The sequence below is a fragment of the Calidris pugnax genome, unplaced genomic scaffold, assembly GCF_001431845.1.
Source record: "Calidris pugnax isolate Ruff unplaced genomic scaffold, ASM143184v1 scaffold4, whole genome shotgun sequence".
NCBI classification, from domain to species: Eukaryota; Metazoa; Chordata; class Aves; order Charadriiformes; family Scolopacidae; genus Calidris; species Calidris pugnax.
In genome coordinates, this window is record NW_015090781.1 from 4271315 (window position 1) to 4286214 (window position 14900).

Below are 14900 nucleotides of genomic sequence, written 5' to 3' on the forward strand. Positions count from 1 at the left end.
TCATCTGAAACTCCAGGTCTCCAGTATTACAAGATGGGGTCTTGTTTGAGGTGGCCTGAAATTCAAAGCTGAGTGCTTCCAGACCTCCAGCTCTCCTTTCCCTGGTGGAGGGATGTTACAAAAACACAAAGAAAATCCGTTTGATATCAGCAGGCCTGTGAAGAACGAGGCACTGCCCTTTGGTCGTGCGTGACTACGCTATTGAGCAGAAAAAGATACCTTGCAAAAAGGAAGCAGCATCAAACAGCTCAGCCTGGCAACAGCCTGGCAGGTCCGAGTGCTGGGGCGTGTGTAGAGAGCACCGCTGGCTGCTGCACTAACACAGGATGATACTTAAAAAGTGCAAAACTCAAGTGCTTTATTTTGAATGGAGGATGTCCTGGTCCCCACCGCTACCCACTCAGCCTTCCCATCCTGTCTGAGAGCATTAACAAAGGTGTGAGCTCTCTGCCCTTATTCCTCACGTGCATAAATGCCAAGACTAACACTGGGAAGTCAGGAACTTCCAAGGAAGAGAAACAATTATGGCACGTTGAAGGAGAAAGATAAATGCCTCGCCAGCACAGGCTAATGAGGACACAGACAACATTAAAGCATGTTTTATTCAGCTGCATCTCAAAGGAGACAAACTCATGCAGAGGAGCAATGCTGCCTAACCAACAGTGGATGGGGCTGAGATTTAGTGATGGCTCTATTACTAACACCCTCCTCAGTTTGGGCAGGTTACTTAACCTCTTTCCATCCAATTCAGCAGGGATATATCTTCAGTTACCCATTTATAATGCTGGGCAATAACACTCAGCTAATCTGCAGAGAGGTTATGAGACTCAGATATTTAATATCTACAGTGTGTTTTGAAATCCCAAAGGGCTTGATCTTATGCAGTCAATGGGGCAAGAGCAAGAACTGCAAATGATACGTATCATTACTAGAGAAACACAAATACCCACGTTATATTTATCACAGGGGGTCCTGGACATCAGACACCTTCTCAAAGAGTCACCACTTCCCTACAGGTCGCAGGTGTTCACCCTTCCCAAAAACCAGGCTACAAATGTCAACACTGAGCTGGAGCACAGAGCAGGTTTTCAGTGATGGAGGAGCACAAATCTTACCAAGCTGCCGTGGAGATTTGTGTTCCTAAATCTTTAGAAGCCTTAGGAAATCTGGCTGTTCTGAATCAGTGGTCCCCTGCCTGGAAATTTCCAGGAGCACTGTGATCCTGTTGGGCCGGAGGGGGGTAATTTACGAGCAATCTCCGTGACTCCAGGCTTTCGCAGGCAGTGGATAAAAATCAGCCGAAGCCATTTCCACACCCAGTCATCCACCTTCCCACCCTGCAGACATGGCAGCCCAGGGGCAGGGCAGGCTCTCTTGCTTCTGAATCACCTCCCAGAGTACTGCAACTTTCAGCCCAGTGCGTGGAGGTGGAATGAAATCCACCCAGGAGGAACTTGCCATTGCCTGTTTTTCGGGGAGCTCAGGTGTAAGTCTGCAGCCAGTCAATTTTTACTTGTTTTTGTTAAGGATCAAAACCTTAAGAAGGGGTAAGAAATGCTAAGAAAGGGTAAGAAAGTGCAAACAAGGGTGTAAAACCAGGCAGAGTTAGTCTATTGATTTTGGACAGGGGCAGGGAGCCGCAAGGCTTTTTTGAGAAACAAACATCTCTTCAGCAAACACACAACGTCCACCCAGGAGCAAGCCAAGTCCAACGTGATTCCAGCGAGCGAACAAAAAGTGCATTGAGGAGATGAGGGACACCGCTGTCACTCTGCAAGGGGAAAATGCAAGTTTCTGGCATTTCCAGCAAGATAGTTTCAGGGCACAGCTGCAACAGCCTGAAGGAAGACTGTAGGGTCAAGGAAACAAGGGCAAAGAAAAAGAGGAAGACAGATGGTGAAAGGATGGAAAGGACAGGGAAGTGACATTCTTCCTGGGATGTGAAACCAGAGGTAAATGCACACAGCTACAAACAGCAAGCACCCAGAAACAGCAAGGAATTTGTACAGGAAAGGTGAGAGATAAAAAGCGCCAGCGAGCAGAATTCAGCCTTGCACAACCGCCGAGTATTATCAGTAATAGCATGTTTCCTTGCTTGGCATGCAAAGGCGGACGTGCTCTGCTCAGACCTCACACGCTCCTCGGGAGATAGATAGGCTTTTATGTGTTATTGCAGCCTGTAACGATGTCTGTCTCTCTATATTATAGGTTTCAGACAGTCTTGCAGAGCGGGTGATTCGAAAGGCTATTAGAAAAGCTGTAATGTCAGGCAGGGCTTGAGCAAGGAGCCCTCGGCGCTGGGGATGGCTGGCTCCTGACACGGCACCAGCCCATCTGAGGGCAGGAGGCTGCACACACGGCATTCGAGGCAAACACAGCACCAGGGACAGGCAGGGATCCATTGCTTAGGGTTACATGAACTGTAGACGGCTCCATGGGACGATATTACAGCTCAAAGGCTTCACCAAATACACGTCCACCCGGGTATAAAACCATGGAGGCACTTGTGAGGATGCACTGAGTCCTGTGTGTTGTATTCACGGAGATATGTTTACAAAAAACAGATGCACAGACATGTACGTGTGGAGATGCACAGCGTGTGCGTAGGTGTGTGTGTATGATACGCACCCCACTGAAGTTTATCCGTCTAAAATGGGAGACTGGTCACACTTGTCTATCAACTTGTATAATCGCTAGAGAAAGAGGCTGCTCTGTCTGCCCCACCACGGACATCGAGCCCTGGGTGGGGTGAATCATTGACTGTCTCCCCACAAGCCATTGAGGGAGTTCAGATACATCTCTCTTGGCTCCCTAATGTTCAGTGGGGTTAATCCCAGCTCTGCACACAAACACACAGAGACAGCTGACAGTACTGCATGGGTATGACTCCCCAGCTTTTCATATTAAGTATCCTGTTCTCAATTGCTCATCATTTTAATGAAGGTTAATCATTAGTGCCAGACATTTGGGAACGGCAATGAGTCCAGCAAGGGGAAAGGTGCAATTAAAATAGTTCCAGTTCTCAGAACAGAGAAATAAATTGTTTTACCTACGTGAAAACACTTTCCATTTCTGTTTTGCTGAAAGCCTCAGTAACTCCAAGCTTGAACTCAAAGCACTGAAGTGTGGAGGTTTGATGGCAAACACTGGATGTCAGAGACATGGATGGAGAGCACATGGTGGCCACTCAGACTGGAGAAGAAGTGGGGAGATGCAGGAATAAATAAAGAGCTGAGGGAAAGAGGGTGGAGAGTTTTGGAAGTAACTGGGACATGGTTCTGGGCTGCTGGCATGGAAGGACCATAACGCAGTGGAAAGCAAGGCTCTACTCCAGGAGATGATGGGCACCACAAATCATTAACTCTCATTACTGCACTTGGTTAAAACACATAAGGATTCTGAAATGCAGATGAAAAAATGACAAAGATTGAACGTTTTTCACTTAAATTCTTCCATTATTGACCAGGACTAACTATTACTTCATTTTCAATCAGCACTAGCTTAGTTGTACAATGGATAGAGACAGAAACGTTTGTGTATTTGTCTTGACAGGTTGAAGAATTAAACCTTGAAAGAGAGGCAGAACTGAGAGACCAAGAGGGAGGTAATTATGTTTTTGAAGTGTGGTGGCTCACACTGTGAACATTAATAAAAGAATGACCAATATTTCCTGGCACTGGTGCTCACCTATTTTTTATTTAGGTGGCATGTAATTGGGTACTCAAGCCTCACTACAGAAAAGCCTGTAAGCTTCTACTTAAATCCACCTCCAGTCGGGACAGCATGTGACAAATTCAGGTGTTTATGACAATGGGACTTTACATCTTTAGAGCCTCCCTGCACAAAGATGCTTCCCTCAATTATGATGAACAGGCTCAAATATGCAAGTCTGCAAATGGTGGCCCGAGTCTTCCCAGAGGGCTGCGTAAGGAGAGAGCGGAGGTTTTGTGAACCACCAACCTGCGAGGTCCTTCTTGAACACAGGATGGTTCCTACTGGACAAGCACACACCAGAGGTGTGTTTGAGAGATCAAAAGCTTAATAAATTAAATGCCCCTGGCAAGGCAAGACGAGGCTATGAAGTTGCTCTTTCTTTCAGATTGGCAAAAACTCCTAAACAAATTAAGAAACCCAGGCCCAATGAGCCCAGAAGACCTTAGATCACACTAAACTAATTCCAAGCTTACAGTTAAGAGGGAAGTTATCCAATTCCAGCGGGCAGCACACATTTACTGGCAAACGGCAGTTTGTTTGGTAACTCACTCAGGTTACCAGTAAGGATGTCCAGACCCTGCACTTTTGTGTTTACAGATGAGTCCTGGAAATCTTCCCCTGTGTGTCCCACTTCTCTGTTTTTCACTGCAACTTCAAAGTTTCTTGTGGCCTGAGGAAAAACACTGACCTAATTACCTCTGTGATGGCATTCCTCTGAGCTGGCACAATGCAAGGAAGAATCACCCAGGTGTGAGGTGTCGAGAGGCCCATGCTCTAGGGTGCAGAGGGCTCACGTCCCTGATACAGAACATTCTGCCGACCTCCCCTTAATGCCAAGTCTCCCCACAAACCCCGAGGGCCTCTGCCTGTCACTGCTCCTGTGCCTGGTGCAGGAACCACAACACATCAAACAGCAGAAGTCAGACCTGCTTCTCAGCCCTACAAATCACCACGCTCTGTCAGAGACAGGCTGCAAAAACAAAACAACAAACGGTCGAACATTTGTACTGCTCATTTGCGAGGGCCCATCTGTGCTTCATCTTTCCAGGGCAGGTGACATGCACGGAGAACCCCCATCTGGCAAAAAAATTACCACAAACTTTGCATCCTCTCCTCTGCTTCCTCACGGATTCCAGTGGATAAAGGTCTATTGTCTCATTTATTCATTTTATTATCCCACATCAGATTTTCTCCATCAGCTTCACCCACACCATTCCACCATAATTCCCAAAAGTTTTCAAAATTAAGTATGTTTTCTGGCTACCTATCTTAGGGCTAGCATGGGCCATAAGCTTTGCACTGATCTTTTACAGAAGTAGGACTGAACTTGTCAAAATGATGCTTGTACTCTACAGTTCTATACAATTCTCTAAAGAGCCAAGACATCCACTGGAAAGGGGAAGAAACGCAGAAAACATTCCAAAGAGGTAGGCATGATCCCACTCCCAAGTCACGCACATGCACCAGTACTTGCTTCAGAGTAGGAAACAGCAGTGAAGAATATTATTTTATTAGAAAGAAAAAAACCCCACATTTTCCCTTCTTACACAGTGCATTTCACTTCAGCTTTCTATAGGTTAGCATTGAAGCTCAGCAAGTCACTCAGGTTCCCTCTGCCATCGCAGGTGAATGTAGAAACTAGACCCTGTGTCTGGTTTAGGCTGGGGAAGCTCACTATGTGAAGTGGTGAAGGCCACTATGGTTCAGACTCGCTACCTAATTTTCTGTTCCAAATTCACAGCTTTCTGTTATTCCTGGTAAACTTCATATTGGGATGGAAAGATTACAGTGAGGTTCTGAAGGCATGTTCCCAGCAACCTTGTAAGTGGTGACCTTCAGTGAAGGTAGCAAGAAAGCATTTCTGAATTTTAAGCCTCTGCTAAGCCCCAGAGATGAAATTCTGTCCCTGCTGGAGGTCAGTAACAGAACTACCACTGACTTCTCTATACCAAGAACCTCTCTTTCTACAAGCTGTGTCCCTAAATTCTTTGTACCTTTGAAGTTCAATGCCTGATTTTCATCTTTATTTTCAGACTTGTGGACTTTCATATCCTGGGACAGGTTTGGAACAGCAATAACATAGGACAATCACTCTTTGAATAAATGCAAACTGGATGAACCATAAACGTTCAAAAGAAAAACTTACTCTCGTAAAATATGCAGACTTAGAAAGGTTGGGAGAGGTACGAGTTGCAACTCCCAGGTCCCTCTGTTTATTTACACAGATTGCCAACTGTGTGCCAGGTTGCCAACGACCTGTGGCAGGCAATGGCGTGACTGACTACCGTCTCCATTTACTCTCTGTAATTAGGAGAAAGCTGTAGCAGAAGTCAAAGAACTCAGCCCATAACTGGATCTGATGACAGGCAGGACACCATAGCTACTTCGATACTGTTTCTGAAGAGTGGGCACAAGCTGGTCTGCCACCCACACTGGACACGAATTAATGTCTGCCCATGGGTTTGGAGTCAAATGCAGAGGATGGAAAAAAGAGCTTGGCATTGCTTTGCTTCCCAGCAGTGGCCGAAGCACTCACCTCCCTGCAGCCCAGACTGTTCAGGCACAACCACGGTCATACACCTTCCATCAAGAGACATCCCAGGGGAATGGATGAGTTAGCCTGCGCCTTCTTTCCTTAGAGTCCTGACACCCCATGCAGAAAGACACTATGGAGGATGAAGCCCTCCACGCAGACATGAGATGGAACACCTGCTCAAGCTTTGCAGTGACTACAACTCTCGCTCTCCAATGCCACGCAGATTTAAACATCTACTGTGAAGTACTGAAGCACACTAAATACAAATTACAGTAAACTGCAAATGAAATAAAAAGACACCGCATCAGGCACAAGAAATTTACGAGGTTACTGGAAGCTGGGATAATATTCTGGAGAAGGCATTCTAGGTTTGCTATACTCATTGCTGGGCATCACTGTGGCTGCTGCTGGAGATGGGAAACGCTGGGCTGGAGGAAACTGGGTTAACCCAACACAGCTGGGTCTACACTCATAAAAGCAGAACCTATTAATAGGATCATAGAATTGTCTAGGTTGGAAGGGACCTTTCAGATCATCAAGTCCAACCATCAACCTAACTCTGATAAAAACCATCACTAACCCATGGCTCTAAGCACTATGGCAACCCGGCTTTGAAATCCCTCCAGGGATGGGGCCTCAACCCCTGCCCTGGGCAGCCCATTCCAAGGCTTAAGAACCCTTCCCATGTGAAAATTGTTCCCAATCTCCAATCTGAACCTCCCCTGGCACAACTGGAGGCCATTTCCTCTTGTCCCATCGCCTGTGACTTGGGAGCAGAGACCAACCCCCCCCTGGCTACACCCTCCTTTCAGGGAGTTGGAGAGAGCCAGAAGGTCTCCCCTCAGCCTCCTTTTCTCCAGGCTGAACCCCCCCAGCTCCCTCAGCCTCTCCTCATCAGACTTCTTCTCCAGACCCCTCCCCAGCTCCGTTGCCCTTCTCTGGACCCACTCCAGCCCCTCAATGTCTTTTTTTGTGGGGAGGGGCCCAAAACTGGACCCAGCCCTCGAGGTGGGGCCTCACCAGTGCCCAGGACAGGGGGACAATCACCTCCCAAGCCCTACTCCCCACGCTGTTCCTGATCCAGGCCAGGATGCTGGTGGCCTTCTAAGTAAGTAGATTAAAGGCACAGCTTGGCTCTGGGGAAGCATCCAGCCATGTCTCTGAGCTGGGCAGCAGCTGCAGACCTGCCCCGTATCATCTGAACCAGAGCCGACTGAGGCAGACTTCTCCAGGAGAGAAGAAAGGAAGCGGGGAGGAGGGCGGCAATCACAGCGCCGCCGCCTCAACCAACATGCCAGCGTCTGACGCCACAACACACCCCTCGGCCATGACCGGCGGGCCCAGCCGGGTCAGGTCGGGTCTGTCTGGGGCTCAGACAAAGGGGTCCCAGAGAAGAAGCTGCCCCCCCCCGTCCCCGGCCTAAGTCACCCCTTTCTCCACCGCCCATCTGCCGGGTGAACCCTGACACCAGGCCTCTCCGCGCGCGTCGCCGGCAGTTCCTGTCTGAAGGAGGGTGGCTGGGGACGCAGCGAGACCCTCCACGTTTTCAAGGGAGCCGCTCGTCCCGCCGGCAGGAAGACAGTGCGTTAATTGTCGCACAAGAAAGAACTGATCTCATGAGATAAGACTTTAATCACAGCTTCCTCGCCCAGGGGGGCGCAGATGGCAGGGGTTTCACTGACACCCCCACCACCACCACTCCAGCACGCCTCAGGCACTTCAGCGATCTGCTCCCAATTTTGGATGAGCTAATATCTGACTGGAGAAGTTCTTGGGAATGTGTTTTTCCCCTCCACCTGCTTCTCCGGCTTTCTAAAAACAGAAAGAAAACCCCACGGGAAATAAGAGAGGAAGTCTGGGGCTTAAATTATGCTCTGACTGACACACTCGATACTTCTGCAAAAACTGGGTATCCGCCTTGCTCAGAAACGACTTTTAATCTACTGTCGGAGGATTAATTATCATCAAATCATAAACTCTAAGCTAGAACGGAAAGATTAGGTGACTTGACGTTCTTCTCAACACAGCCACGCTTGTCTGTCCTGCCATAAATTTCCAGGCTTTCACTCGTCAGGAGAAGCCCTCCTGGAAGCCACCGTTCCTGGCCCTCGTGTGGCACTGGGGGACAGATGGGAAGAAAATGCCATCTTAGTTGTGCTTCAACTCCTGCATTCATCGAGGCTGAAGCTGATATAAAATCCACATTTCAGGCAGACAAAGCTTACAGCCTTCATTGTCTAAACGAGGCACCAACCTGGTGCCTAAAGTTTGCAGGGAAAAATGCTGTGAGGACCCTAGGGAGCAAACAGTGGCCTGTTATCACCTGCCCTTGTGGTGTTTGGGCAGGACATTACTTCGCTATGATGGGCTCAACAGAGATGAAGCTCTTAGTGGTATCCAGGAGGGAAAGCCCAGCGCTGGCGGTGGCCCCGGAGCCCCTCGCACAGGGCTGCCAGACACCTTCCCCACAGCTCTTACCCTGCAGTACTCGTCGATGGGCTTCAGCCTCTTCACAGCTACATCTCGGACATGGCTCCTCCGGAACAGGATCTTACCTGAGGAGGGAAGAGATGAAAGGGGAGGGTTAGAGGCATCACCTGCCATGTGGGATCACGCAACAGTACCCAGCAGAAGTTGGCAAAGAGGGTTTCATCCCCAGCTCTAACCGCAGCTGTCAGCAGTGCCAGGGGCTGAGCTCTGCAACCCTGTTATGGCCCCAGTGGAGAAGTTCCAACACTGGAGAGGAGGAATTTCTTCACTTTGAGGGTGGCAGAGCCCTGGCAGAGGCTGCCCAGAGAGGTGGTGGAGTCTCCATCTCTGGAGACATTCAAAACCTGCCTGGATACGTTCCTGTGCAACCTGCTCTGGGTGGACTTGCTTTGGCAGGGGGTTGGACTAGATGATCTCCAGAGGTCCCTTCCAACCCTATATCATTCTGTGAGAGTTCACCCAGCAGCAGCTTTGTGTGACTGCAGCCCCCCATCGCTACAGGACAGACGGGACGGCACATGGAGGAGGTGTGAGCAGCAGAGCCGCTCCTGCCCTCAGAGCAAACTCCACAGGAACACACTATGGGGCAGGCAATGGAGGGACAGGGGGCAAGAGCTACTGGAGGAACGTGGCACCTCTCGCAGCTGGTCTTATGTCAGCAGAGGAGATGTAGCACAGGACCAACAGCTACCACAGGGCCAGCAGCTCTGTGAAACCTCAGCGACTGTCACCACTGAAAGGGGACCATACTGACTCACGGGGCAGGGGGAGTTTTTCTGATTTCATCCTGTAGATGAAATCAGAACGCAAAAAGTTTTGGTTCCCTTTTAGCAATAGCGTTATCCTGGAATGAACCGACCCTATGCTATGACTCCCTTCAAGTCCACTTTGGCACGTCCATGCTGACAGTCCAGGGAGCGTCGCTGGGGTGGGATGTGGGCTCCATCTATCCCCCAAACTTGTCCACTCAACCTCCTCCCACTGCAGATGCTCCTGCCCTTGCAGGCAGGCAAACCACACAGCCAGCTCACAAGCAAATACAAGGCTGTTGGTGACAGAGCCCTTATAAATCTACAGAGGGAAACCAAATAATAGAAGAAAAATAAACAAACTCTCTTTTTTTTTGAAAGTGAAAAAAAACATTAACCTCAGTGTCCTTGCTGGATGACATTTCTGCAAGCCAGTTAAGATTAAACAAACGGCTGGGTTTTGTGTGAAACTGATTGTAGCAAAGTTTATCAAAATAATCTAGGGGCTGAGTTTCCCCACACACAAGGATGTGATGGTATTTTTTTGGCTTGAGGGGATTATATCTTCATATCCTTTTTTGGTGGTTTTCTTCCCTTTTTCTTTTGTGCTCTATTTCTTTTAATGTAACGAGACAAGAATAAATTATATGTTCTCCTTGTGGTGGAAGAAAATACTATCTGCCAGCATTATTTAATCCATGAAATGTCTACGTAAAAAAACCACTGACATATATACCACCCCCTGCTCCAAACTTCTTCTGCCAACGGGCAAATGAGATACTCATCCATAGATCATGGGATAAGAAAATGGACTAAGAAATGAAATCAGATCCAAAATCTGAATACGTGGCTTTGATTTTGTCATGATTACACAAGCTGAGAGGTTAATGAAACAGCAGCCTTTAACAGACCAGTAGCAGAGGCCCTAACCTCTCCCAGACTCTGCCCCTTTTGGTTGCCTTTTCCTCCACAGCTGCTAATCTGGAAGGTGTTAAAGCCTTTTGTTTCAGACAGAAGAAAGTGGTTTATCTCCATCCCCAATTCTGGCAGCAAAACAGTTTGTCCTGTGAGGTAAAGCCATTTCCTAGTGTCATAAATTTATCTCTCTGGGTTCCCTGTGGTTATCTCATTACAAAGCTGGTGCTCAGCCATCCCTTTAGGACATGACGCCACGTGGTCACAGAGAAATCTTCAACGGGTGTCTGAGACGTTCATCTGAGCTTGAGCCATTTAGTGTAAAGCTGCTGGAGAAGGAAAGCATCACTCCCAATCTCCCCACACCGACCAACTTTGGACACACCAAAACATTGCTGCTTTCCTGCTTCTCTGCCTGCTAAACGGGGAGAACTACCTGCACTTCCAAAACATTTCTTATTCTTTCTAGGAGCCTCCAGGATCACACTGTACTTGTACCACATACCTTCAGTAAGCTGCTTTTTGGGGGGGAAGGGCTGTGGGGGTAGCCATAGAGAAAAGCCTAGTTCCTCTCTCAGTGCTCCAGAAATGCTGGTGTGTGAGATCTTGGTAGTTCTTTGTAACTTTTATAAATATACTGCATAAAGAAAGCAACATTTTGGAAACATTCTCACTTTCTGGCTTTCCTGTTTTCAGTTCAAGCCACGAGTCGAAAGTCAAACCGGTGACCATATAAAAACATAAAGGAACTAAAGACTTAAACACATTAAATGCAATTCAGCTTTCCTAAAATGACAGGGAGGCCCAGTCTTCAAAGTAATATAATAAATGAAAGACTCAAACATAAGAAACAAGATAAATATAATAAAGAACGTTATATTAAACACAGAGTACAAAAAAGACCCCAGGATATGATGAGTCTTAATTCAGTCCTTAAAAGGAGATGGAAAATACCAGGACCGCTGTGGTGTTAGGATGAAGCAAAGCCCAGAAGGTGCTTCCATTTTTATCCCTTCAGAAAAAGGAAGATATTTCCCGCTGCTATTGGAAGCTGGAAAGGGCTCAGTGAGGGCTGTGGGGAAGATCTGCAGCTGCCCAGTGTGGCATTCACAACTGAGATCCGGAGAACTCTGGGTAGTTTAGAGCACCACGGAGTAGTTAACAAGGAAAAAAGCAAGAACTGAAACAAGGACACTCTGCCACCACCCAGCAAGGAGGGACCCCCTCACAAATCCTGGTGTCCTCGGGCACAGAAGCCTCATTGCCAGGGGTACTGAAGCACTTCTAAGGAGGGACAACTTCCCAAATGCCCAGCTTCTCCCCTTCTCTGGGAAGACAGACTGCCAACAGAAGCTCATCCAAATCTGTCCTGATCAACCAGAAGGAACCACTGCAGATCCAGTATGAGTTACTAGTGCTTCCTCCAGCTTCCCCATTTCTACCTGTCTTCCTCTGAAACCAGGGTAGGTCCCATGGGACTGGACAAGGAAGGTGACTTGAGTACTCTGCACTCCTTTACACTCTACAAGTGGGTGCACTGGCCACAGACCCCTTTAATGGAAGGCTTTGACTAGTGAGGTAGTGAGGACCATCCTGTTATCACCAGAAAGAAATAAAGAGCAGGTAAAGAGCCTTTAGCAGTGGGGGCACATAAGAGCCAGCGGGGAGCCCTCAGGGTGGCAGTGGAAAGGAGCATTTCACAGCACTAATGTGGAGCAGGGAAGTTCTGGGGTGGCCGGTAAATGCAGAACAGCCCGGGCAATTTCCTCACGAGGGTGGAGTAGAGGTTTACGTGCCTCTTGGCTTTTCCTCTGGGTGGCTTCCACATCTCTAAGGAAGGGATCTACTTCTACGCAAGTACACACAGTGCCGCTTCCTCTCTCCTGAATTTTACCACAGCTCTTCTAAGCCTACTCAGGCACTACAGCCCTGTTTTACACAAGGATGAGCGGCTTTTTAACCACGCTGCAGCCCAGCTAGGAAGTAGAGGAGAAGCCTGTCTCAGTCTCAGATGGGAAGCTAAATGCTACATAAGGCAGCACTGCCTCGTGCAAGTATTAAATTCACCGGTGTGCCAGGCTCAAAGTGGGCTAAGGGAGGTCTAGTACACATTAGGAAGGACTCTGAGGACTGCAGCACTGGGAAGGAGAGATGGGGGGAAGACACAGGGCTCCAGCCCTGCTGCTAATGCAGGATAACAATATTTATTTTTATCCTTTTTTCTTTAAAGAAAATATTATTCCTAGGAAATTAATGTGGATAAGAGGCAAAGTATCAGGTTTAGCATTGTGGGGGACATCTTAAGTCATCCCTTCATCTCTCTGTCTATATATATAGATGTAGCCTTTAATTCCGCGACCACACACCCCTTCTCCCACAAGACCCCAGTTTCCTCCTGTATACACAGCGGGTGCTCAAAGTGGGAAGAATAAAGCTATGCAGGAGACCGTCTATCTGGCAACTGCTGATTCTGCAAGCCTAAAGGTATTCTCTGAATACTATCTTATTTCTGCATAACCTCACACTTGAAGTAATAAAGGCTTAAAAGCATCCCAACACTCTGCCCCTCCGCCCCCCAAGTCTGTGCTGAACACAGCAGAAAGGTCCACAGCCTAATGCTTTGTAATGGGGAAGGACATGGTTCATGCAGAGAAGCAGCCCAGCCCCTGGAGGGCTTGGTGACACTGTGGGGCATGGCCTGGAGGCAGCACAGCACCAGGCATCACTAGGCTGAGAAGCAACACAAGTCCCCAAGGGTATGCCTAGCAAGAAAGTCCAGTCTTTCGTCTTCCAGGGAGGGAGACATATGCTATACAGCCCCTAGAGTCACAGCAGATGAATCTAGAGAAAAGAATTTATCCCTCACACAGTTACAGCTTCTCCTTTTGGGCTACGCAGTTTCCTCCAGTGTAACTAAACCCATTTTGTTGCTCAAGTATTTTTATGAAGGCTTCTACCCCTTACACATAGCTGTTATAAGTCTTTTTATACACCGAAGAAGCACAGATGTGCAATTAGATATGACACAAATTCCCCTCAACCCATTTAAGCTGTGACATCCAACCCAGGATACTGCACGAAGCTCTCTGGCACCTGTCACACAATGTAATTCCCAAATGGAGCATTTAAAGACACATTTCCACCTTGCAGTGTAAAATAGATAACTCACCAGCACAGCACTACAGGACAGAAGGAGAAATTTATGTTTCTCATGGAAGTACGTGTGATCGTCAACCAGATGGCAACCTGACAGCAGGCAAAAAAGAGGCGTGTTCCTCATAAAATAATGTCTTACACTTACATGGGCATTCCAGTTTCCATGGATTGTTTCATCCATGATTTCCTGGAGTCAGAAAGCCAGTGCCAGGGTGCTAACATTGATGGCATTTGCTCCTGACAAAGAAAGGGGAGGGAAATGATTCATACTGTTTCCACCAGTGGGAGGGGGTAGGACTTTTTTTAATAAGCAGAAACTTGTGACAGAGTCAGAACTGTTGGCTGAAGTTGGCTGCCAAAGAGCCTCAGCTGATAAAGGTCTTTGCTAATCAGCAGGAATTACTATGGAAGGTGACAAGAGGTGATGGAGACAGATGGGGGAGCCAGGAAAGACAATACAAGCAACAACAATATATGGGGGATGGTGGGGAGGGTCTCTCTGCACTTGGATCCTGTTTTTAATGTGCATAAGCTGCAACGTTAAAGAAAATCACCGATAAGCTATAAGGCATGGGAAACAACATTGCTTGACTATAAAAGAATATCACCAGGAAGAGAAATCTTCCTCCATTAGAAGCGATAAGCAGAATATGCCTTTATGTGAGTAATTACAAAGGGAAACAAAGACAGGCAAGAGGTGAAGCTGGATTCCTCACCAGGAAAAACCTCCTGCCTCAGAACCTGGCTGCTTTCCACTGCCTGTGGGGGTGGCTACCATCCTCCAGGGCCAACAGCATCACCTCTAAAGCAGCTTTGCTTTACAGAGTTTGGGAATTCAAGCACCAAGCACAGCTGGAAGGAGAAAAGCCATGAGCACCAATGCTGAAATTCTGGAGTGATGGATGGGGGCCACGAGGTGCAAATCTCAAGCTAACAGCTCTGTCACTGTTTGTACAGTGTTTTGCATAAACCAAGAGCTACTTCATGTGGCTCTGTGTCACACTGCTATCACCCAAATAACCCGCTGCTCCCGTCATCTCCTCTTCAGCTGCCCTATAGGCAAATCTCCCAGCTCTCCAAAGCAAGGCAGGAATCATGGTGCAGGCAAATTATGCAGTCTTTGGCTTGGACAGGGCAGGCAAAAGTGGTACAAAATTACCTGTTCAATTTTCTTACTGTGTGGTGACTGTGCATTAGTCTGTACCCACCAGCAAACCCAAAGAGATCCAACACCTTGTTTAAACCAACTTTACCACCGGAGAATAGCAAAGCAAAGCACCTACCCCCACACAAGAGGATCTCAGTGGGAGCACAAGTGTCCGTCCCCCCCCCCCCCCCCC

The 14900-nt window shown here is 47.9% G+C and overlaps 1 protein-coding gene across 3 annotated transcripts in view; it reads right to left on the reverse strand.

Moving 5' to 3' along the window:
* The window catches only part of SH3PXD2A (SH3 and PX domains 2A), a 271290-nt gene that overhangs the window by 145410 nt on the left and 110980 nt on the right, over positions 1-14900 (reverse strand). For all 3 annotated transcript variants that reach the window (XM_014959796.1, XM_014959806.1, XM_014959787.1), the window contains exon 4: positions 8729-8805. In XM_014959796.1, the coding sequence (XP_014815282.1) occupies positions 8729-8805 (77 nt within the window). The remainder of the gene's footprint in view (positions 1-8728; positions 8806-14900) is intronic.